The sequence below is a fragment of the Sorex araneus genome, chromosome 3, assembly GCF_027595985.1.
Source record: "Sorex araneus isolate mSorAra2 chromosome 3, mSorAra2.pri, whole genome shotgun sequence".
In the NCBI taxonomy this organism is placed as follows: Eukaryota; Metazoa; Chordata; class Mammalia; order Eulipotyphla; family Soricidae; genus Sorex; species Sorex araneus.
The window spans coordinates 123,128,619-123,155,053 of record NC_073304.1 but is presented as its reverse complement, the minus strand read 5'-3'; the positions used below and the strand labels follow the sequence as shown (position 1 = coordinate 123,155,053).

The 26,435-nt window shown below is 41.2% G+C and overlaps 1 protein-coding gene across 4 annotated transcripts in view; it reads right to left on the bottom strand.

Moving 5' to 3' along the window:
- The window catches only part of PTPRA (protein tyrosine phosphatase receptor type A), a 140,995-nt gene that overhangs the window by 46,829 nt on the left and 67,731 nt on the right, over window positions 1-26,435 (bottom strand). For 3 of the 4 annotated variants that reach the window (XM_055133227.1, XM_055133229.1, XM_055133228.1), the window contains 3 exons: window positions 22,749-22,827; window positions 21,883-22,206; window positions 11,259-11,285 (listed from right to left, as the gene is read on the bottom strand). In XM_055133227.1, coding sequence (XP_054989202.1) covers window positions 11,259-11,285; window positions 21,883-22,206; window positions 22,749-22,827 — 430 coding nt within the window. The remainder of the gene's footprint in view (window positions 1-11,258; window positions 11,286-21,882; window positions 22,207-22,748; window positions 22,828-26,435) is intronic. The other variant, XM_055133226.1, reaches the window with a different exon arrangement.

Genomic DNA, 26,435 nt, shown 5'->3' with positions numbered 1-26,435 from the left:
CAACCCCCCAAAAAAGAATTATGTTTCTGCTTGCTCACTACATACTTAAAATTAGCACTAAATACTGTATTATACTGAATAACAGAATTAAAAATTTATCACTAAATATGCGTTAAGTGTCAGTAACAGTACATTGAAATGACAAAATAATCTTTTTGGAGGGGAGGGGGTTGGTTTCTGAGCCATATCCAATGTTGATCAGGGAACCATATGGGATCTTAGAGATCAAACCTGGGTCAGGTTCATGCAAGGCAAATGCCCTACTCACTTTATTATCGCTCTGGCCCCAGAAATGGAAACATTATTAATATCAATATCAATAGCTTACCTGGAAGGTAGCAAAAAGTAGGCTTTGTGTTCAGGGGCCACTCAAGGTGGTGCTTCAGGGACCATATGTGCTACTGGGATTTAAACTGGGGTTGGTCCCTTGCCTGGCACGTGATCAACCCCATGTTCAATACCCACCACATATGGTCCCTGAAGCACTGCACAAGTTTACTTCTTAGCTGGAGGCAGGAGTCTGAGCAGAAGTCTGAGTCTGAGCTGAAGCCCTGAGCAGTGTGTCCCCAAATAAAAAAACAAAATTTAATTGCATATATTTTCAAATTCTGTTACGTGAAACTTTCTTTTTTTCTTTTTTTGCTTTTTGGGTCACACCCAGCGATGCTCAGGAGTTACTCCTGGTGGTGCTTGGGGAACCAATATGGGATGTCGGGGATTGAACCTGAGTCGGCTGAGTGCAAGGCTGAGTGCACACGCTACCCACTGTGGTATCGCTCCGGCCCCAAACTTTCTAACTTGTACAGAAGAGGCCACAGCATTCAAACCCTATACACTTTTCATTTCATTTCAGAATTATCACTATATGCCACTGCTTTCTTTTTCTTTTTTAATTTATACCGGGGGTTATTCCTGGCTCATGCACTTAGGAATTATCCCTGGCGGTGCTCGGGAGACCAAATGGGATGCTGGGAATCGAACCCGGGTCGGCCACGTGCAAGGCAAACGCCCTCCCCGCTGTGCTATCGCTCCAGCCCCTGGGATCTTCAATCTTGCATAGGTCATTTTAGACTAGATCTGTTAAGGGTGGTTACTGTGTGCACTAGGCATATGCACTAGGCACTTAATCTACTAAATCCTACTAGCGAATTTCTAACTGGAACAAAAATCTTTTTTGTTTTGGAGCCATACCTTATGAGGCTCAGAGACTACTCCTGGCAGTGCTCTTAGGACCATAGGCATGCAAGGGATCAAATCTGGATGGGTTGTATAAAAGGCAAGTGACCTACCTACCCACTGTATACTGACAAATACCTCAGGAAAAGAGGGTAGGGAATAGTTTGAGTTAAGAACTACTGGGTCTAGAGAGCTGAAGTGACAACGCAGCATTGTAAAGCATTTGCCTTACACATGGCTGACCCAGGTTTGGTCCCCAGCATCCCATATGGTCCCCCAAGCCTACCAAGAATGATCCTTGAGCACAGCTGAATGTAGCACACCCCCACCCCCCACCAAAAAATATATCAAACAAAAGAACTATTGGTGTCCTATATTTGCTATCTGGTACTACCTGGTAACTCACATAGTGGGGGAGAGGGGAGCAACTCCTGCATCTCAAACTGGAAGTACGCCCAAGCACAACCATGTAAACCCTCCAAGAAACAAAAAGAATCACTGATCTACACTTTCCTCACTGGATTATTTTTATTATCATTTCTGTTGTTTTTTGGGCCACACCTGGCAATGCTCAGGAATCACTTCTGGAGGAGTTCAGAGGACCATGTCGGGGTGGTGGAGGTCAACCTGGTTAGCTGTGTGCAAGGCAAGTGCCCTGTCTACTACACAAATGCTCTGGCCCCCCACTTTTCCAGTTTTAGTGCTCACATATACTGAATGTCAGAAGTTGCTTGCAGTGCTGCGGACCACAGAGCAGAGCTGTCACGATTGCACCTGATACCTGGGCAGCACCAGAGGCTGAATTTGTCACATTGTACTTGCAGGCAGGTGTTCTAAGTTAGCTATTCCTCTGGATCTCCCTCCCACTAGATTATTTAAAGAAAATCTTAAAATAAATAATTTCAACTCAGTATGGATCAGAGAGAGCTAAGAATTAAGAACACAATCACAATGCTGTTAGTCAATTAACAAAAGCAGGACTAATTCATTAATATCATCTAACATAGCTACTATTTTTTTTTTTCCTTTTTGGGTCACACTTGGCGATGCACAGGGGTCACTCCTGGCTCTGCACTCAGGAATCACTCCTGGTGGTGCTCAGGGGGCCAACTGGGATGCTGGGAATCAAAACTGGTTGGTCACGTGCAAGGCAAACACCCTACCCACTGTGCCATCGCTTCAGCCCCACATAGCTACTATTTAAACACCTCTAATCAGGGACAAAGCAAAAACAAAAGTGGTGCCTGACGCAATTCCAGGAAGTCATAGAGATGAAGGGGGAAAAAATGGTAGGTTTGTCTATAGGGTAAGAGTCCCAACTTCCTAACCTATGACTGGATCTTGGTTTACTATATGCTCTTCTCTGTCCTCCTGAAGGGACAGCTACAATAAGCATATTCCAGTTCCCTGAATACTCCAGTTCAACCAGAGTTCTGAAGTGACTTTCACAAATACCAAGGTTAGCAATGGGAAAGAGGTACTTGCCAAAATGGAATAAATCTTTAAAAAATATACATATATATTACAATTTGGACCAGATCTATAATATAGCGAGTAGGGCATTTGCCTTGTATGTGGCTGATCTGGGTTTGATCCCCGGCATCCCATATGGTTCCACAAGCACCACCAGGAATAAGTCCTGAGTGGAGAGCCAGGAGTTACCCCTGAGCATTACTGGGTGTGGCCTTAAACAAAAAAACAAAAAAACACTCCCCCAAATAAATAAAATATAGCAATTTGTGCAGAGGAATTGTATTTTTTTTTTTTTTTTTTGCTTTTTGGGCCACACCTGGCGATGCACAGGGGTTACTCCTGGCTCTGCACTCAGGAATTACTCCTGGCGGTGCTCAGGGGACCATATGGGATGCTGGGGATCAAACCCGGGTTGGCTGCGTGCAAGCAAATGCCCTACCTGCTTGTGCTATCGCTCCAGCCCCAGAGAAACTGTATTAATAAAAATCCCTGATGAAGAACATTGGGGTGCTGAGGACCGAACCCAGGTTGGCTACATGCAAGGCGAACTCCCTATCAGCACCTACCCACTGTACTATCTCTCTAGGTCCAAAACTTTTGAAATTTTAAATTGAAATTAACCAATTAAACAGTTCCAGCAGAAAAAAGAGGTTTTCCTAAAGAGAAACAAAAATCAGATACACATGATTGCTCATTTGAAACAGCACTATTCTAAGTCGATGGCACACTGTCCAACAAACGTTTAGAAAGGATTTTGAACTTAAAGAGTTATTTATCTACCCAAACACTTTATTATGGGGTTAAAAGAAAGCTGTGTCAGGGTTTGGGGACTATCTTACTCAGCAGTGTGACAATCTCTTAGAATGCTTTACAAAATACAAATGTATCATTAGGTTTTGCCCCTCAGAGTTAATGAAGATGTAAAAGAGGCAAGAGTAGGGATTGGGGATGGACTCAGTGGTAGAACTTCTGCTTCAAGTGTTTGAGGCTCTGCGTTTGGTCTGAGAACAAAGGAGAGGAGAGGGGAAGGGAGGGGGGGAAAAAGGGGGAAAAGGGAGGAGAGGGGAAAGCAGGAAGGGAGGATAAGGAATACTGGGGGGTGAGTGTGTGAAACAGATGACAGTGGTGAACAGGGACAAAGATTTTCCCAGGCACTGTAGAACAAAAAACAAACAAAAGAAAAAGGATGTAATCTTCTAGTCATAAGTCATGGGAATGTAATACATGGCAGCTACAGTTAACAATGCTTTGTTAGATATTTGAAAATTGCTGAGAGTAGATCTTAAATTTCTTTTTCTTTTCTTTTTTTTTTTTTTGCCTTTTAGGTCACACCTGGAGATGCTTAGGGGCTACGCCTGGCTGAAGCACTCATGAATTACTCCTGGCGGTGCTCAGGGGACCATATGGGATGCTGGAATCAAACCCGGGTTGGTTTGGTGCAAGGCAAACACCCTACCTGCTGTACTATCACTCCAGTCCCTTAAAATTTTTTCACTGCAAGAAAAAAAAACACAAACGTAACTGTACGCAGTGATGAACACCACACATGGTGATGATCATTTCTCATTAAAAACAAGTATCAAATCATTGTCATAATCAAACTATTATATTCTATGCCTTAAAACTAACATGATGTCAATTATAGCTCAGTTTTTTTTTTTTAAAGGCAACATTTGCAAAAGATGATGTGATGGTAAAAGATTTGCTCTTGGCATCTAGAAGCTTACATGCTAAGCAGAGAACCTCAGTCCAGTGTCTTTTTTCTCTTTTTTTTGTCACACAGCAGTACAGGCAAAGAGCTCTGAGCCATCTCTCAAGCCAGCTTCTTAGTTCAGAAAGGTACCATGGTCTAGAACTGGGAAACTACAGTCTAAATGTAGCCCACTGCCTGTTTTTGGAAGTAAAATTTTATTGGTACACAGGCAATGTACCAATATTCATTTCCATACTATGCTTTTGCTCTGCAAAGGCAGAGCTGAGTAATGCACTGTTTATGTAATTGCTAGCAGAGCTGACAGCTTCAATCAAAATAGTAAGAACCAGATAACTTAGACATTAATTTTTATTAGTAGTTATTACAGCTGACATTTGAGCATTTAGGCAGCAGGCACAGAGAAAAGCACCTTATGCCTATTAGAGCATTCATTTATTTTAATACCCCGATGTATTTGAGGTCTACATTTGATAACCCTATTTTATGAATGAGGAAACAAGCAGAGATTAAGTGCCTGAATTACACAGTGGTAATTTGGTAGTGGTAATTAGGTTTAAGTGGTAAACCTAAAGCAAGAACACAAAGTTACACTATTCTAAAGACGTCAAAATTAAACAACTTTTACCTTACCAAGATTTCAAGCCAGAATAGACCTCTATTATAAAGTCAGATTGGACCTCTTGAATGCTCAATTACCTTTTTTTTTTTTTCTTTTTGGGTCACACCTGGCCATGCACAGGGGTTAGTCCTGCCTCTGCACTCAGGAATTACTCCTGGCGGTGCTGAGGACCATATGGGATGCTGGGATTTGAACCCGGGTCGGCCGTGTGCAAGGCAAATGCCCTACCCGCTGTGCTATCGCTACAGTCCCCTCAATTACCTTTTTAGTTCGTTTGTTTTTGGGCCACACCCAGTGATTCTCAGGGCTTACTTTTGGCTCTGCACTCAAGAATTATTCCTGGTGATGCTTGGGGGGACCATAAAGATACCAGAGATGGAACCCTGGTTGGCAGCATACAAGGAGAACACACTACCTGCTATACTATTACAATAGCTCCTTGAGTGCTGAATTATATCCACTAATTTAGATTATAGCTAAAGAATAAATATAGTGAAAATGACCCCTGGTTTCATTAAGGGAAGAAAAATCAGATATATTAAGAAAACTGGAGGGGTCAGAGAGAGGTGGTCAACCCGGATTTGATACCATATAGTCCCTGGGGCCCTCTGGGAGTGATTCCAAAGTTCAGAGTCAGGAGTAAGCCCTGAGCATCACCGGGTGTGGCCCCAAACCAAACAAAAAAATTGCAGAGAATTTACAGATCTCTGTGCCAAATCTCAGACGTGGAGATAAGAAGCTCAAGTTCAAGTCATCTTCCTAGGGCTCCTCCCAAACTAGACAGACTTGTCTCATTATGGTTAACCTTGTCCTGCTTTGGAAATGTGACACTGTACGATGGAGACTGGTACAGGTAAGCCAGGGACGATCTAGTGCATACACCCCCATCCCTATCCTTCATCCTACCAAAATTTTATCTCTTAAACTCAGTTTCAGAGGCAACATTTCCAAATTACTAAAATTACTAAAATGATATTTTGGAAAAATGTTTGCTTGCTATACTGTCTTTTACAAGCAAAAGATAATAACATTCAATGGGCTCAAGTATACTCAGATATGAAGATATAAACACAATTTGGCCAAGTACAATGTAACGGTGAAGTAAAAGTCATATACCTCTAACCTACATTCCAGAGGTCCAGTTATTAGTACTGCATTCATACTTTCTTGTAAAAGTACTTACCCCTTTTCTGAATTCTGAAAGGCAGAATTCAATATGGATTTAAGCACTTCGTATTGGCCCTAAGAACAGCGAAAGTTAGCATGTTGTTTCTAATGCCCCGCTGGGCTGAGCTCACTGTTATTCTGAGACATTATAATTCAGAAAACTTAATGTCTATTACTCATCTTTCTTCCTTAAGGTGCTTATTTTTTAATTTTCATTTTTGGTTTTTGGGTGACACCCAGCTGTGCTCAGGGCTTACTCCTGGCTCTGCATTCAGGGATCACTCCTGGCAGGCTTGAGGGATCAGATGTGATGTCGGGGACCAAACTCAAGTCGGCTGTTACGCAAAGCAAGGGCCCTGCCTGCTGCACTATCTCACCTGGCCCCAGAATTACTGCTTTAAAAATAAAATCCAGACCATCTCACTTCCTTGCTTTCATCAGCAGGAGAGACAGTGACTCCTGAGCAACCACGCCTATTCTGATTATCGCCAGCCACACCCCATCTTATGTCTGTTCACTGAGCAAAGCTCCTCCAACATGGAAACTTACTGTTTTCATGACGCCTTGCTTTTACTCTAATTACTGAGTTCTCATTTTCCTTAGATAATTTAAACTGCTCAAAGTTCACTTCCATGCCTCCTTTCCACTCCCCAAGTACAAGGAGGTCTTTCAGCTTTCTTCAGCATTTTGTGTGGCATATAAAGGCAGGAGGGCTTTTGGGTCACATCCAGCAGTGCTTGGTGAATTGCTCAAGGCAGTGCTTAGGGAACAATGCAGTGTGGAGACTGAACCCAGGTCTCCTGCATGCATTGAGAATCTTTCACACACACACTTCTTGCTCTTTCCCTCCTTTCCTGCGTCTCTCTCTTCTTTTTCCTTTTCTTTTTTTTTTTTTTCTTTTTGGATCACACCCAGCAATGTTCAGGAGTTACTCCTTGCTCTGCTCTCAGGAATTACTCCTGGCGGAGCTTGGTGGACCACACGGGATGCTGGGGATCAAACCCAGATTGGCTGCATCCAAGGCAAATGCCCTACCCGCTGTACTACTGCTCTGGCCCAAATATTTCTTTTTCTTCTGCCCCACACTTTCAACACAAAAATACTGAAAGAATATACTATTATAGGCACTAAGGGAATATCATCATAAACAGAATTCACAATAATAATATCACTTATTATGATAATCCAAAACAACCCGTTTGAACATCAGGAATATCAATCCTATTCTGGACTCCAATTTTCTCAAAGTATACAAAGGTAGAGGAACAGGAGAGCTGAGAAAATTAAAGCAGGCTCAGGGGTTCAAGTAAGAAGGCTTATCTTGGAGCTGGAGCAATTGTACAGTGAGTAGAGTACTTGCCTTACACTTGGCTGACCCAGGTTTGATAAACAAACAAAATAAAATGTTTATCTTCTCTGGTTCTAGAAAGATGTAACTCTTCAATGACTACTCCCCTCACCCCCAAAAAAGAGGCTACTGCTTATCCCAGGGGCTGGAGCCATAGTAGAGTGGCAAAGGCACCCAACAACTTCAATCCCTGACACCCCTTATGTTCCCTTGAGCCTCGCCAGGAATGACTCCTGAGTGCAGAATCAGGAGCAAGTACCATGCAGAACTGGGCGTGGCCCACTCACAGTTACTATTAAAGTTACTATTACCAGATTGCAAATGGCAAAATGAAGCAAGGGAAATTAGCAACAGTAAGTAAATAAAAGATCCAGGGCACAGAACCCAGGTGGTCTAGTTCCAGAGCCTACACTTTTTTTTTTTTTAATTTATTTATTTTTAATTAGAGAATCACCGTGAGGGTACAGTTACAGATTTATACACTTTTGTGCTCATACTTCCCTCATACAAAGTTTGGGAACCCATCCCTTCACCAGTGCCCATTCTCCACCACCCGTAAACCCAGTGTCCCTCCCACCCTCCCCAATCCCATCTCCCCCCCACCCCACCCTGCCACTGTGGCAAGGCATTCCCTTCTGTTTTCTCTCTCTAATTAGCTGTTGTGGTTTGCAATAAAGGTGTTGAGTGGCCGCTGTGCTCAGTCTCTAGCCCTCATTCAGCCCGCAACTCCCTTCCCCCACATGGCCTTCGACTACAATGTAGTTGGTGATCGCTTCTCTGAGTTGACCTTTCCCCGGAACGTGAGGCCAGCCTCGAAGCCATGGAGTCAACCTCCTGGTACTTATTTCTACAGTTCTTGGGTGTTAGTCTCCCACTCTGTTATTCTATATACCATAGATGAGTGCAATCTTTCTATGTCTGTCTCTCTCTTTCTGACTCATTTCACTCAGCATGAAACTTTTCATGCCCATCCACTTAACTACAAAATTCTTGACCTCCTCAAAAAATTAGATATTGAATTCCCATTTGACCCAGCAATACCACTGCTGGGAATATATCCCAGAGAGGCAAAAAAGTACAATCGAAACAACATCTGCACATGTATGTTCATCGCAGCACTGTTTACAATAGCCAGAATCTGGAAAAAACCCGAATGCCCCAGAACGGATGACTGGTTGAGGAAACTTTGGTACATCTATACAATGGAATGCTGTCAGAGCCTACACTTTTAGCTTACCTACAACTGCTTCTCGAAATACCTTCTATGTCATTTTCTTTCATTTTAATACATATATCAAAATCGATATTCAACCGCATTATCTTAGATGGAAAATTATCCATTTAATGAAAATATGAATGGCAGCATACACAGCAATATTAGTGAATGTTATAGAGTTCCCTTCAGGACCAAAGATTCCTTCCCTCCAGCTGCTGGGGAAAGCGAGCAACTCCCCAGGCATTACGCCATGCTCTTCCTTAGGGACTCCCCTGGGTCTGAAGAACAGCCTGGCCCACAAGAAAGGCTCCACTCCCCATTTCAGCTGCAGAACTCCCAGTGTGAGTGGCTGAGATCTCTGCTGCATTTGCTCTGACTACTGTGCATCTCATTTCCTCCCCCCACTTAATAATACCGCCTTGGGGCTGGACAGATAGCACAGCGGGTAGGGCGTTTGCCTTGCACGCGGCCGACCCGGGTTCAAATCCCAGCGTCCCATATGGTCCCCTGAGCATGACCAGGGGTAATTCCTGAGTGCAAAGCCAGGAGTAACCCCTGTGCATTGCCAGGTGTGACCCAAAAAGCAAAAAAAAAAAAAAAATAATAATAATAATAATAATAATACCGCCTTTACTGTTCCTTAGATATGGCAAGGAAAGAAAAAAAAAAAAACAACCAAAAGCTTGTTGCCTGTGAATCTGTCTCCGAGTCTGTTTTCCCTAGAAGAAAACTAGTAAGACTGAACTAAAGAACTAAGAAAGCCTAACAATTGGGGAGTATATTCATGATTGATGCCTTCCTGAGACATCTGGTAGACAAAACTACAGAATACTGAATGTATTACTACTTATTACACAAACTCAGAGTTAGTATAAATGCTTTAAAGACAAATTACCAAAGGACAAATACTGGAGGAGAGAGGAGGGGGGAGGAGAGAGAGAGGGATTAAGAGACCAGCAGGCTGAGAGCATGCTTTCTCTGTAGGAAGTCCAGGTTTGATGTCTAGCACTGGCATGGCTAAGCACAACTGGGGCAACCCCTAAGGAATTAATTTCTTGGACTCCAAAAGAAGGAAGCAAAGTTGTCTGCCTCCTTCCTCTGTTATTCTCTCCTGTTCTTCTGTCAAAACATTAGTCATTATGGACTGGAAAGACAAAACTGGGATTAAGGTGCTTGCCTTGTGGGTGGCTGATCCCAGTTTGATCCCTAGCATCACATATGGTTTCCTGAGCAGTGCCAGGAGACAGCCCTAAGCACCTCTGGGCCTGGCCCCCAAAACAAAACAAAATAACAAAACAAAAAAACACTAGCTGGTGCTGTATAATTGTATTTTGTATAAATGCCATTGATAAAAGCATTAATCCTTAATTCATCTGCAGCTAATATTATTTAGTAAACACATCTCACTACTACAATATAAATCTATCAAGCTTTTCATTTTGGAGGAAGAGAGGTATATCCAGCAGTGCTCAGGGGACCATACAGGATGCTGGTAATTGAACCTAGGTTGGCTTCATGCAAGGCAAGTGCCTTACTTGCTGTACTATCTCTTCAGACCCATTGAACTACACTTGACAGTGAGAAACTGGTAAGTGAATTTGGTTTCTGAGCTTTGAAAAGTTAGACAACTGAGGGAAATCTGAATGTGGTATGCTAACCCTTTATTGCTTTGAAAAGTTAGACAACTGAGGGAAATCTGAATATGGTATGCTAACCCTTTATTGCTCATCACATGTGGACAATTTATGAAAGATCACAGCACTCAGTTTTATAATTCAAATGCTTCCTATTATTTAGGACTTCAAGCTTTCAAATACTTCATAATCTAATTATGCAAAAAAGACTGTCATGGTTAATAAAATCATTAATAAGAAGAATCTCAAATAAATTTGATAAAATGAAAGATGATGAAAAAAACCTGTTAAACAGACTAACATTTTTCAAATTCAAATGCAATGAACATTTCTGATCACTAGAATGCTGAATCATCACTTTCCCTCTCATGACCTTTGATGATAATTTTCCTTAGCAATATGTGTAACTTAGGTTCTTTTTTATTTTGAGGCTATATCTGGAGGTGCTCAGGGAGCCATATGGGTCTCAGGTATCAAACCCTAGCTGGCGGCATGCGAGGCAAGCACCTGCCTGCAGTACTATGTCTCTGGCCCCACCACCTCTATATTTTATTGTTTTTGAGCCAGAAATCAAACCCAGAGTCTTACCAATGCAAGGCAAGCACTCTCCCACCGAGTTACATCCTTGTTCCCTGTGCCATTTTTATATCAAGGTTTTTTTTTTAATCACCTAAGGGTAATATTAATTTATTACTTGTAAAAATACATCATAATTATTAGAACCCAAAGCCTGCATTTTAAAACATACCGAATATTTTTCTTACTCCCTTATTAGGATAGTTTGTAAATAACTTAAGGGAAGTTAACACACAAGTCACAGATGCACAATGCCACAATAGACTATGAGCAAAGAAGACATGGGTCAATAATATTTATTGGATAAGGGAAAACAGACAAGGTGAATGGCTCACCTCTTCTGTCCTTCGAGTCAGAATTACCTGTGTAGTAAGCGAAAAAATAGAAACATTCATTCAGAATAAAGAAAAACATTACTGTTCAATCTAAGGAAAGATGAAACAAATTTCAGGAATACAAATATTTTCCTTTGTATACAGGTATCTAGAATGAGGCACCCTCCAACAAATGGGAAATAGGGTTACCTGTATATACAGTAAACCTGCCTGAGTGGGTGGTTTGCTATTCTCCCTGATAAAAAATAACACAGCAGCAATATTTATGAAAAGTATAAAGATGCAAAAAGAAAAATAATCACAACGATATTAAATGTCTCTACATTTTTGAGGCAAAAAATGTAATAGGAGAAAATTAAGGTGATGTAAAGACCTAAATAATAATGTTATAAAATTTAATAATTGAATATATCAGACTCAGAGAAAATATTAAGGCATGTGAAATACTGTAAGTCCATATAAATTTTTCATAATAGAGTACACAATATTCTTTTATCATGATGCAATAAAAAAGTAGAAATCAGTAAAATATGAAAACACTTTAACATTTCAAAATACCAAAATCATAACAAGCTCACTTTTATGGTAGACTTCCTACCCAGTACCATTCTCTCCCTCTTCCAGTCTTTGATACTGAACCTAGTTTTTTTTCAGTTGAGCACAAAAGCTGTCAGGCTAGAACCTCAATTTCTTTTTTTTTTTTTCTTTTTGGGTCACACCCAGCGATGCTCAGGGGTTACTCCTGGCTTTGCACTCAGGAATTACTCCTGGCGGTGCTTGGGGGACCATATGGGATTCCGGGGATCGAACCCGGGTCGGCCGAGTGCAAGGCAAACGCTCTACCCGCTGTGCTATCGCTCCGGCCCCCTAGAACCTCAATTTCTGAGACTTTGTGCTAGATGTAGTTATACAAGGAATTCTAGTTAATAGGTTGTGATCAGAAGTGAAGAAGAAACTTCTGGGTCACATCATTTAGAAAAGAAATTTGTCCCCATTTCCTATTTCTTCCTTCCTGGAATTGGAACCAGAACCCAACATGAAGTTTCATTTCTTTCCGAAGTTCATGAGGGTAATTTTGTCAGAATGGTAGGACCAAAAGAGGAAAGGAAAATAGAAAATGCACAAAATATATCTCTGAAGTGTTAAAAGAACAGAAAGAACATTAATGAGGGGCCGAAGCGATAGTACAGCGGGGAGGGCGTTCGCCTTGTAAGCGGCCACCAGGGTTCTATCTCCGGCATCCCATAGTGTCCCCCAAGCACTGCTAGGAGTAATTCCTGAGTGCAGAGCCAGGAGTAACGCCTGTGCATCGCTGAGTGTGACCCCAAAAAAGCAAATAAAAAAAATAAAGAATATTAATGAAAGAGAAATTGAAATGAAAACTGAAAGAAACCCGCCAGAGTAACTACAGAGCAGTAGGTTATTTGGAAGGAGAGGCAGTAAGTCAAATAGAGATACGATTAGTCAACCTCAACAAGAAAAAGGAATATGAAGTAAAACCTAACATCCACTAACTGTAGAAAATTAATGATTTTCTCTCAGATTAAAATAAATGTGAATGTGAAAATGAAGCTGAAAACATGCAACACTGATGGTGCAAATTTACAACACTACAAGAAGCAAAAAATAGGACCGAGGCAAATGACATCTGACATCTGACATCTAACATGATCTGTGAAAAAATTTTCCTGCAAGAACAAAGACAAATATTGGGTTATTTCATTCATAAATAGAGCATAAAGGAACAAAAGAAAGGGATAAGACAATTTCCCATGGAAATATACCTCAAGATATTGTCAAGAGAATGGAAAACAGAGATGGCCAAATAGAAAAGAAACAGCTGAACAATAGTGGAGGGATACTGACACTCTCTGTTGGTGAGTGGGGTGCAGTTGGACTGTGAGCATGCAAGGCAACAGCAATACTATTGTAAACTGTGATGCCTCAATTTAAAAATAGAACAAAACTTTTTCCTATTAATAAGTTGATTTTAATGTTCATAAGGAAATAAATCATAAATTACTAGTAAACATTCTTTTTTTTTTGCTTTTTGGGTTACACCCGGCGATGCACAGGGGTTTCTCCTGGCTCACGCACTCAGGAATTACTCCTGGTGGTGCTTGGGGGACCACATGGGATGCTGGGAATTGAACCTGGGTTGGCTGAGTGCAAGGCAAATGCCCTGCCTGCTGTGCTATTGCTCCAGCCCCACTAGTAAACATTCTGAAAAAAGGTATTATATGGAATGATTTATCTTCATCAGATACTAAAATACAACTTTAAACAATAATTCAAAACATAAAAAGTTTCTCAATTTCACTCAGTAAAATGAAATTAAAGCTACACTGAGTGGGCTGGAGAGACAAAACAACTGCCCCCGTCTGATCCCCAGCATTGCATATGGACTCCAGAAACACTGCCAGGAGTGATCTCTGAGCAGAGTGTTCTGGAGATAGAGCAGGGGGGCACTTGCCTTGCACGTAGCTGACCCGGCCTCAATCCCTGGCACCACAGCATCCCTGAGCTCCACCAGGAGTGATCCCTGAGTACTTCTGGGTAGGGCTCTCCCCTTACCTCCCCCCCCCCCGCCAACAAAAATACCCTAAAGAATGAAAATAGATGCAACCAAAACCCAACAGAATTTAAGATCTAGGAACTGGAGAATCTGATAGTACAGCAGTTTAAGCACTTGACTTGCATGGGGCTAACCTGGGTTTGATTCTCCGCACCCCATATGGTCCCCCAAGCTCCAGCCAGAAGTGATCTCTGACTGCAAAGCCAAGAATAAGTCCTAAGCACCACCAGGTATGCCTCCCCTCCTCCTGCCCTGCCCCCCTCAGAAATAATGAGAAAATATAGGAATTATAGGAGAAAAAAGTGAAAGAAGAAAGCAATTTTCAAAGAAATACAAGATTCACAAAAAATAAAAAATTTTCAAGAACTGAAGGATCACAATTCCAAAGATTTATCAAGTGCTCAATTACGGGGGGGGGGGAGGAGAGGAGGGGAAAGGCCATACACTTTAAGACACATTTCTGAGTTTTGAGGACACCAATGCTAAATAGATAATCCTGAAAAGCACACACAAAAAAACTAATAATCAGGACAACAGTAAATGCCTCCAAATGGTAATCATGAGTAAATGAGGACAATGTTTTTGGTAATTCTGGGGTCGCAGGGGACAGATAACACAGTGGCTCATAGTGCCTGCTTTGCAAGCATAAGGCACTGAGCTCAATCGCTGGTGCCACTTCATGTGCCAAGAGGGACATAGAACAGTGGTTCTATTGCGTTCCCTGCAACTAAAGGATGAGACCCCTGTGTGAGCACTAAGGTCAGGAGGGTGACCACGGGGCATGCAGGTGTGGGAATACCACAGTGACCCCTGGCAAGCACTACAATGAAACGGTGCAAGCATCAGAGTCAGGTGGAGTGTGTGCATGTGTGTGCATGGGTGGTGGTATTTCCGTAATTCTAACCACAGTCCAAAAGATAGTTTTAGATAGGTATGGTGCACACACATAATTTACATTATCTGCATCTCGTTCTTGGACAGCTCCTGGAGAATATATTCTATCAGAAGATGGGCAATCCAAGAAAGAAGATCATACAGAAATCAGGAACAATACAGGGGATCTCTAGGATAGTAAAAAGAGAAATTCCCGGCTGACAGACCTGTGCAGCAACTCTACCTATCTTACTTAGATTTGAGTAAGATAATAAAGGGCTCAGGAGAGAGAGATCTCCTGGTTCTTTTTTTTTTATGGGGGGGGGCACATAGTGGGGCAAGAAAAACATTCTGTAACAGGTCTGACATTATAAAAAAACTATTGGGGCCGAGTGATCTTACACTGGTTAGGGCATTTGTCTTGCATGTGGTGACCTGGGTTTGATTCCCAGCACCACAGAGGTCCCCCCATCCCCACCAGAAGTGATCCTTGAAAACAGAGCCAAGTGCCCTGAGCACCACTGAGTGTGGCCTCAACCCAAAATAAATAAATGAAACAAATTAAAAAAAAAATGTATTGAGGGTCAGAGAGATAGTACATGGGTGTACGATAACATAGCCTCAGGTAGTTTAGGTTTATTGGGTTACTCCCATAACAGTGCTCCCATTCCTCTGCGTTTATTTGTAGCTTCTTAATGTTCTATTGACTTGTATATATTTTTCTCTTCTCCTTGAGTCCTTTGCATAGTTTATTCAAAGCTATGTCCTTTTTGTATAGACACAAGAAGACAATATTATGCTTTTGTAACTTGGGATTTAATTGGCCTCGAATATTATTCCCTCCTGGGCATCTGCTTTCTCCACTTAAGCCTCAGTTGCCCTCAGTTCCTAGCACCCCAAAAGCAGGGTCCCGACGAGGGACGGGACGGATCCAGGGCAAGCGGTGACTTATGTGCTACCCTGGCATCGAGATGGGCCTGGCCAAAGTGCCTAATTCTTAACTATAAGTTAAGGGCTTGATCATAGACAAATGCTGTCATGATCCAAAAGTAATGATGAGACTAGGACCCTGCTAGTGATAGGAAAGACTGATCCGGCCTGAGCACTGTAGTCTGAGATCGAGATGGCCCCAGGAGAGCAATTCTATAAGCTTTAATGCATTTTTTTTTTTTTTTTTTGCTTTTTGGGTCACACCCGGCGATGCACAGGGGTCACTCCTGGCTCATGCACTCAGGAATCACCCCTGGCGGTGCTCAGGGGACCATATGGGATGCTGGGATTCGAACCCGGGTCGGCTGCGTGCAAGGCAAACGCCCTACCCGCTGTGCTATCGCTCCAGCCCTTTAATGCATTTCTTATTGTGTCCATACAAAATGATTAATATTATGAATTCTTATATGAGTGTTTGGAATAAGGAGAGGAAAAAAAAAACAAAACCCTTAAGAGGTATCTTGCCTACTGGCAGTCAAGAAGGACTTTGGAATGCCCCTAGGTTGTGTTCCCTTTGAACCTGACAGCCCTCAGGAAGGGCTTTGTTATGTTGATTTTGCTACCTGGCAGTGGGTAACCTAGGGGCAAGGGAGAGAGAGGAAAAGGGGAGGAGAGAGATGAGAGAGAGGTGGCAGCAGATCCAGAAAGAGGATTGAGCTGGGAGTGCGGGAGATGAGAAAGATGGGAAGATTGAATAAACGGTAACTAATCAGCAACCAGCTTGGTCCTTGTTCTTCCTTCGCCTGTCCTCGGCCAACAGCTGTCCCGATCCAGCCCATACACAGCAGTTCCAGAGCACCGAACGCAGGCGGTGAGACAGAGCCACCCAGAGAGCCCGCAAGTGCACACGCCCGTCAGCGTGCTTTAGTTTTTTACACATAGGTTAAAGTGTTTGCCTTATATGCAGCCAGTCCTGGTTCAATGTTCAACATCAAATAATGTCCCTTGAGCACTGCTAGGAGTGAACCCTGAACAGAGAGCTAGGAGAAAGCTCTCAATACATCTGGTGTGGCCCAAAAACAACAACAACAAAAAAACCCCAAAGTCCCCAAGATTCTGATTTAACCAAAAATGTTGATTAAACAATTACTGGAAAAGATGGCAATGATAGAGCAAAGGTTTTCTTATATTTTGCTATACTGAACAAAATTTGTCACTAAAGATTTCATAACTAAAGTTATGGCAAGTGGGATATGCGGTTGAAAGGTTGAATGTGGTAAGAGATAGTGATACTTTGATGCCAGGTATGGAGTGGTAACATACACTTGAAGAGATGTGAAACTGTACCCCTAACACATATACAATCTCTGAAACCTATTGCTTCAATTAAAAATATTACTTCAGCTAAAAAAAAAAAAAAGGTTATCAGCAAAGTGTAGTCTTTTTTTTCTTTTTCTTTTTCTTTTTTCCTTTTTTGCTTTTTGGGTCACACCCGGCTCATGCACTCGGGAATTACTCCTGGAGGTGCTTGGGGGACCATACGGGATGCTGGGAATAGAACCTGGGTTGGCCACGTGCAAGGCAAATGCCCTACCTGCTGTGCTATCGCTCCAGCCTTGTACTCTGTTTCTTAAGACATGAAATAAATTAACTGAATAATTACTGGCTTCTTAGTTAAGTCAAAATTTGGACCTGGTAGGTAGGGCTAGGGGTGGGGGGGGCTAGGGGTGTGGGGGGACGGGGTGGAGCTACACTGCGATTCTTGGTGGTGGAATATGTGCACTGGTGAAGGGATGGGTGTTCGAGCATTGTATAACTGAGACTTAAACCTGAAAACTTTGTAACTTTCCACATGGTGACTCAATAAAAAAATTAAAAAAAAATTGGACCTATGGAAGATTATATAAATACCACAGAAGTGAAAATCAGGTTTAATCTGCTACTTTATAGCCCTGAGATCTCAGGTAAAATATTTAACCTCTACAGTCTTAAACTAAGCAACTATTTTTTTAAAAGTAGACAATTATCCATGGTGATCTCACAGTACTGGGGGCGTGGGGGGAGCTCCCAAGTAAAACTGAACACCACAAGGGTGATACTCGGCAGCGCGTGGGGATGGGCTGGGCGCTGCTCAGGGGTTCCTGTGGTGCTGGGGCATCTGAGAGCCAGTGCATGCCAGGCATGTGCTCTGGCCCCATTTTAATGAATTCTTAAATAAAGGCATAGCAGATGTTAAGAACACAGGCTATGAAGTCAGTCTGACCTGGGTTACTATCTTTTTCTCACTTATTTATTAGTCTTTCCTACCTAAGCAGTGGTCATAATTCACAGCATAAATTTGTATAATTTAGTAGTAGGTGACACATTTATTTATTTAGGCAGGAACCAATTTTTAAATTTTGCTTATTGCCAGAACCTGCATAGAGTTGGCAATAGAAGGTTAGTATTTGCTGGTTTTGTGTAAGAGTCCGTGAACTTTTAACAATTTGAAGCTTCCTCTGAAAATTCTGGATATAGACAGGCTGTATCTTCCCACAAGGAGAACAGCATCACATTCATCTTGAAAATGTGGATTTGGGACTTAAATATCAATTCTGCCAGTGACTTGCTGTAAAACTTTTAAGTTCAGGCAATTTGAAGCCTTGGAGTATTTGCTTCCTTCCTTCGTAATGGGAATAATAATACATTCTACACAGGGTGAAGTAAACAGTGTACAGTGCTTATCTCATGTCTCATAAATTATTAATAAAGTACTCAGTAACTGTTAGCTAAATACATAAACATAGTCATAGGAACATACATTAGAAAATACTATCAGAACTTTGAAACACAATCAGAAATGAACTGGTGAATATTCTGATTGGAAGATAGGATCACATCAAAACTTACAGATACAAAATTGATTATAAAACCCAACTAATGCAGGTAATCTAGCCACTTGGGGCCCTACAGAAATCTTCAAAACCCAGGGGAATTATTTTTTTTCCCTTTTGCTTTTCTATTTTTCCCCATTTATTTTTTTAATTGAATCACAGACATATACACATTTACAAAGCTATTCGCTATTGGATTTCAGTCATATAATGGTCAGTCGTTATATGATGTCATCATTACATGATGTTCACCCATATCATGTTCCAGTGTGACTGCATTTAACTGAAACAAAAGTTTCACAAAATGATTGCAAAGAACACGAATGGAACAACACCCCCTCACCCCACCCCCATTATAGAAACAAAAACAAACAAGGGGCTGTAAGAGAGAGCACAGGGGCAGGGCACTGACTTGGATGAGGCCAACTGGGTTCCATCCCTAGCACCACACTGTGGAAACCAAGCACTGCCAGGAGTCACCTCCCGAGCGTGGGGCAGTTCCTGAGCATCACCAGATGTGACCTCAAATCCAAATTTTAAGAAGAAAAGAATTGAAGGAAATACAATCCAAAAACCTAAACTCATTCTTTCTTGTTGTTCTGTGGCTACACCTGCTAGTGCTCGGATCCTGTAGTGCCAGAGACTGAACCCAGGCATCCTGCTTAAAAACAATGTGCCCTTTGAGCTGTCTCCTTGATCCCAGACCCACTCTGTTTTACCTGAAAAGCATGAAATAGAACTTACTAGGATTATTCTATAAAACTCTTGGTACAATGCCTAACACTTAAAAAATAGTGGTTAAATGTATGGGCACCACTATAAATGTTTTGAACACATTAACTTGTTAGTCTTAATAGTTTCTCTAAAAGTTAAGCAATATTATTCATTCTTTTTTGTGGGGACATACCCAGCGGTGCTCAGGGGTTACTCCTGGCTCTGCACTCAGGAGTCACTCCTGGTGAGCTCAGGGGATCATATGGGATGCCAGGGATGGAACGTGGGGTGGCCATGTGCAAGGCAAACACCGTACCTGCTGTACTATCGCTCTACCCCCACATTATTGATTCTTTACAGATGAAGGCAACAGGGCACAGAAAGATTAAACTTGCCTATCATCACACAGTTAGAGTATACCAGAGCTGAAATTCAAACTCAGGTAGATACAAATGTTGTATTGCCTTTATTGTAGAAAATATGGGATTGAAACAAGCAGATATGGTGTCTAGGTTTAAGGCCTAGCTAAAATATGTCATTGGCTTTATGGGATCTGGGTTCCAAGACCTAGCTAAAGTATGTCATGGACTAGAGCAATTAGTACAAGTAGACAAGGCATTTGCCTTGAAACCGGCCGACCCAGGTTTATCCCCAGCACCCTATATGTTCTCCCAAGTCCTGCCAGTAGAGATCCCTGAGCACCATTAGGTGTGGCCCAAAATACCAACTCCCACAAAAGATGTCATCTACAGAAGTAAGCACAAATTAGATTGAAGGGTGAAAGAGAAGAGAGGTCTGGATCCCGTGTGGTGCTCAGGGTATCATATGCAGCATCTGGGATCAAACAAGGGCAAAATAAGAGACTCTGTACTCTCTCCAGCTACCAAATACTTTCTGATGTCTCCCCTCTCCCAATAAGACAGTGTGAATTTACTAGGGAGGGGGCTTACCATCCAACATGGAGGGGAACCCCAAAAGTGGGAACAACAGTTTTTGCTCAAAAGAGTGACATAATATAGCTGTCAGGGAATAATTATTTCCTTTCATCTTCACAGAAGCTGTTTTAGGAATTCCCCATCTACCGCCAGTTCTTTCATAAGCTAGGAACCAGAAGCTTTAAGAGATCAGAAAACACCGTTCTCACCTGGATTCATACCCAAGCAAGGAGTTTTTAACTGGTGTTATTTCCACTGTAACCAGGACCGATTCCAGGAGAAAAGTGATCTGTGCTGAGATCCTGAACAAACTGACTCTGTAAGTTAACTGATTCCACCCCTGGTGACAGAATTCTCACTTCTTCTTACCTCACTGTTAGGGACCATTGGATAACAGTGGTTTGTCCTTGCTCCTCCCGCAGGGAACTTAGGTTTACTGAGTTACACCCATCACAGTGCTCCCAAGGTACATCCAAATCCATCAGGCACTCTTAATCATATAATGCTTTTGTCTTTCCTTTATTATGTCCTTTGCATGGTTCATCAATGTCCTTTTTGTATAGATAGGAAGACAGTTGATGCTATGCTTTTGCAACATAGGAGTTAACTGACTCTGAATAATATTTACTCCCGGGCATTCATCATATTTACTTGACTTAAGCCTCAGTTGCCCTTACTTCCTAATGCCCTCGAGGGACTTGGATGGACCCAGGGGAAGCAGCAAGCTACTCTGGCATTGAAAAGGTTTAAGCTAAGCACCATAAAAAGTATAAAAGCATGGTCATGGAACAAACTCTGTCATGATCCAAAAAGAAGTAACTGAATAAGGACCCTGCTGGGGTTAGGAAAGACTAACCTGGCCTGAGGACAGTAGTCTGAGGTATATAGTGAGATGTGCCCAGGAAGAGCCACCTTTAAGCTTAATATATCTCTTGCTGTGTCCATACAAAATGGCTAGAGATATTATTAAGTAAATTTAATATGATTGTTTAAATGTATTACTAGCTAAGCAAAGAGGAAAGCAATATGCCCTTAGATGGAATTCAGCCCTTGAGCGAATTTTCTAGTAATCTAGAGTGCTGAACCCCCAGATGAGATTCTGTCCTTGAATTAATCTCCTAGAAGAACTTCTCCTGAAGGAAGGGCTTTACATCTATTTATTGTTATGATAATGTTCAACCACACCTACGTGTTCCACCACCCTTCTATATGACTACACTAAAAAAAAATAAAATAAAGTCACTGATTACCAACCCCCCTGTGGCACCTTTTCTTTGTTTGCCTGTCAGTGTTGGCCAGCAGGCAGGGGCTGTTCTTGGCCACAAAATGCACCCACATTTGAACTAACAAAGGACATGGAGATCAATTCTTCCCATTTTCTCCAGGTATCACTTCTTCAATGCTTAATTCTATTACCCAGTTTCTGTATGTTTTCACTTTCAATCATATATTATCAATGACTTCCTCTTTCTCTTGCATTTTCTCTTGTACATTTAAGCCTCCCCAATCTAATCAGAATCCCATTCAAAGCAAGATATTCTCCAGAGTCATTCTTCTTTATTCTACTTTAACCAGATACTCTAAGAATTCCCCTATATCTAGGCTTCATTACCTTGCTTGGGCAGTAATTCCAAGAAATTTATGGCTAGAAAATACAAATATAATAAAAGCGTAAATAAACTCAAAGAGCAAAAGGTGGAATAAATAAAAACCATTTCTAGTACCTGAAGGAGAGAAAGTTTCTGGAGTGGTTGCTGCAGTGCTGGAATTCCCCTCCCAAAGTTCTGTACTGGCATCTGTAAGCCATGTTCCATTTGGTGAAAGTGTAGTGACTACAGAATAGGGGTTTGATGTCCTTGTGGTCCCGTTGTCAGAGTCTGAAGAATTGACACTGGTTACATAGGTTGGCTCCAGAGTTACATTTGGGCTGGAAGTTGGTGCCACAGAAAGAGAAGTTGCTGAAGGAGCAGAATTTGAAGTTTTGGTCTCTTTAACAGATTCTATTGTTGATGCTTTAATTGATCCCGTAATGTTTACAGAAGGTGAAACTACAAACATAAAAGAATAAGGAAACATCACAAGAGGCACACAATAGCTCTAAAGTTCTGAGGCACAAAACACTAAGGCTTAATAAGTCTGAATAAGTTTTGTCAAACATTGGAAATCAAACAAAACAACATACTTCTATCTAATTATGGATCCGTGTTACCAGATCCAGTAAACTACTGTCTTAAGGTTGAAAGAAACTGAATTTTGAATTTATTGCCTTAAAATTAATATATGAGTCTTAAACATCAATGTAGTTTTTTTTGTACTCTTTTTAAGGAACAAGCACATAATTTCTTTGATTTATTTACAATACTCTGTGATAAATAGAACAATACTAAGCATTCAATATGACTCAAAGATTTTCAAAGATGCTTTTATGTTTCACCATTGAGCCACTTCATTCATTGCTTTTAAATAAAACTTTATTATTTTTCTTTCCTTAATGTTACCTAGGTCTTAAAAAAATCAGTCATAAATATGAAAGCAAAATTGTTTCAAACAACTTTTGAGAAAAAGCAACTTTTCTCAAATGACAATTTACCTGTGGTAGCATTGTTGGCACTGACATGTATCAGACCACTGCTAAGCAGAATAAGAATGAACCAGGAATCCATGCTGATCTGGAAAACAGAGAATCAATGTCAGGTGAAAGCCCATAGATACGGCCAAGCTACTCACCAAGGAATTTGTTTGGGGGCCACACCTGGCCATGCTCAGGGTTTACTTCTGGCTCTGTGCTCAGGATCACTTCTAGAGGGCTTGGGGGACCATATGGGGTTCCAGGGATTAAAGAATACAAGACAAATGCCTTATCCACTGTACTATTATTCTGCCCCACTAAAAAAATATTTTGGGGAGAAGTTTCCCAGCTATTGCAATGTGTATGTGGGACCAATGTTGTTTTGGGAGTCTAACATTAGATTTAACAGGAATTCAACTACCAAACTGAACATATACACAGTAATGAAATTTATAAGAACACACATTTTAGAGCAGTGATTTTTCAACCTTGGCTGCACTTTAAAAATACCCAAAAATCATTAGAAAACTACCAGGCCTGACTGCATCTCTAAGGAGAAGTGTTAAGTAGTTCTTTTTAAAAAGATCCTCAGATTATTGCTATGTACAGCTTTAGAATCTTCAGAATAAGGAATATGTTTGTTTTTATTTTGTTCTGTGGTGCCACGGACAGAACCCAGTTCACCACACATACAAGGCAAGCATTCTACAGCTGAGCTACATTCTTGGCTCCCAGAATGACAAGTATGAAGACAGTTGGCAGACTTTCTTTCAAATATACTACCCTTCAGAGCAGACACTATATAAATGGTCTCAACTTTTTTTCTTCCTCAAACTGTATTAGAGGACTGTGACACATTCTCACCAGCAATAGTGGCTTTTCTGTCCAATTGGATTTGCCTTTGTTTTTACTTTTTACAGTAGAAATAGAACCTAGAGCCTCATGTAGGCCAAGTGAGAGCTTTATCATTAAATCACATGCATGGTGAGCAATATACTTATGAGAAGTTATTTAATGAGGAAACAACACCTAGCAAGAGATGTCTCCCAAAAGCTCATAAAAGAAATACTAAGGCAAGCTGAGAAGATGCAGACTATTCAGACCTATCCTTGAATCTTGCCTCTGGCATCAGCAACTATGTTTAGTAGAGAAATCAGCCAGGAGGTGCTCTTTCCAGGTATACAAGATCTGGTCACTTAAACACTCTTCCTACCTGACCATAGTCCAACACTGATGGTCAGTTAAAGTAACAAAGAGTATAAAACACTGGTCACTTTTATGCTCTTCCTACCTGTCATAATTCAACATAGGGAAAGCACACAATTTCCTCCACAAGGGTCTGGAAAAACTGGTTATTTTATATTAAATGTCTGTTTTTTTCTGATAACTATACTGAAGGAGGGGATTATGACATTATTTCACTCCAGATATCAAAATAAATTCTAGATAAATAATTAAGTACTGAAAAAAGACATGAGGGGGGCGAGGTAAATGCACATTCAGTGGTGTTTCCAGGGGCTACTTCTGGCAGTGCTCAGGGGACCATATGAGGTAGGTCACATGCAAGAAAACATCTTAAACCATTTACGAAGTTTCTTACTCCTATGCAAGACACTTTAAAAGGAAATTAAAAAGGCCCAGGAAATAGCTCAAAGGGGTTGAAGGCATGAACTACAGGCTTGCGGTCCTGATTTAAACCGATGGCACCACACTGCAGGGCCAAGTACAGGCACAGATAGGCCCTGGACCAATCTGAGAATATCCCAACAAAAAATAAAAATTTAAAGAAGCATAGAATAGGTAAGTAAGGAAGAAGGTTCTAATCATAAAGGCAATGTGAAGAATTCACGAAAGTGGGGGCCAGGGATGTGGCTCAAGTGGCAGTGGGAGGGTGGGAAAGGTGGGGGTATACTGAGGATACTGTGCACCCTGGTGGAGGGATGGGTGTTTGATCATTATGTGATTGTAACTCAGACATGAAAGCTTGTAACTATATCTCATGGTGAATCAATAAAATAAAATAAAAAAGCAATGAAATTAAAATGGAGTATCGTCTGATGATCAAAATCTATTAAGTGTGAAAGAAACTCAATATAGTATTAGCTAATTTGTGAGCATTTTGCATTACATATAAAAATCACTGACTATACACCTGAAATGAATATACCATATGTAAATTATAGCTCAATAAAAGCAAATAAAAATAAAAATTCTACAAAGTCATTTTGTGTGAAATGACAAAGTAGTTCTAAGTTTATAAAGAGATGTGAAAGACCAGGGGTCAGAGTGATCCAGGTTGGATCTCCAACACTCTTGTGGTTCTCTGAGCCCACCAAGAGTGATCCCTGAGTGATCCTGCCAGGAACAAGCAGAGTCCAGAGTAAGCCCTGAGCACTGCTGGGTATGCCCCCCAAGTGAGGGTGAGAGCTAGACCTAGGGGTAGGGGGGTGGGGGGATAAAAGACTGAAAATAATCAACTTTAAGAGAGCTCACTATGGGGGCTGGAGAAACAGTACAGGACGGTTAGGGAACTTGCCTTGCATGCTGCCAGCCTGGGAAATAATACGTCAGTGTCGGCTCATCAGCTGTAACAAATGATCCACTGTTGTACAAGATGTCTACAGTGGTGGGAATTGGAGGTAGGGACAGTAAGTATTTGTAAACGGTACCTTCTGCTCGATTTTGCTATGAGGTACTCTAAAAATATTTTTGAAAGAAAATGAACCACAAAAATGTTTATAATTAAAAAATAAAATTTTATCTAAATGGAAAAATTTGTTACTCTAACTGAAAAATCTGAAGAATCTGTTAAACAATTTACAGAAAAGAAAAAAAAACTAAGAAAATACATGAAAAAGTACTAACCTCTCAACTGACCAAAGAAATGTAATGAAATGAAAACTACCAAATCAGAGACCAATCATATGAAATGAATGTGATTTAGAGTCATAGAAAAAGGACTAAAATACTGATGGAAATGTCAACTAAGAAGCAATATCATCCTTTCCAGAAAGATTAAACAGATATTTTTTTACTTTTGGTTTTGGAGCCACAACCTGTAGTGTTTTTGGTTCTGCGCTCAGGGATCATTCCTGGTGGGCTCGAAAGACCGTATGGAGCGCTGGGGACTGAACCCAGGTCAGCTGCATGCAAGGCAAGCAAGTGCACTATTTAGTTACACTATTGCTCTGGCCCCAGATTACACGGAAATTTTAAGGCAATCCATACTGCCTTCTAAAATTCCACAATTCTATTCTTAACTACATGCAAATAATGTGAAATTAAAACTAAAATATACAAATACATTAAGTGGAAAAATAAAAATGGAAATACCCAGCAATAAGAAAAATGGAAAAAACTGAAATATATTGCTATTTAAGAGAGCATGTTGTTGCTATTCAAAAGTTAATATCTAAAAACTAACCACTTGGGACAACGGGTAGAGCGTTTGTCTTATACATGGCCAACCTAGGTTCTATCCCAGGCATCCCATATAGTTCCCTGAGAACCACCAGGAGTGAATTCTGAGTACAAGCCAGGAATAACCCCTGAGCATCGCTGGGTGTGACCCAAAAAGACAAACAACAACGAACCCATCTACTTTATTTTTGGCCACACCTGGTAATGCACAGATGCTCAGGGTTACTCCTGGATCTCTGAACTCAGGAATCATTCCTGACAGTGCTCAGGGGATCTGTATAGGATGTC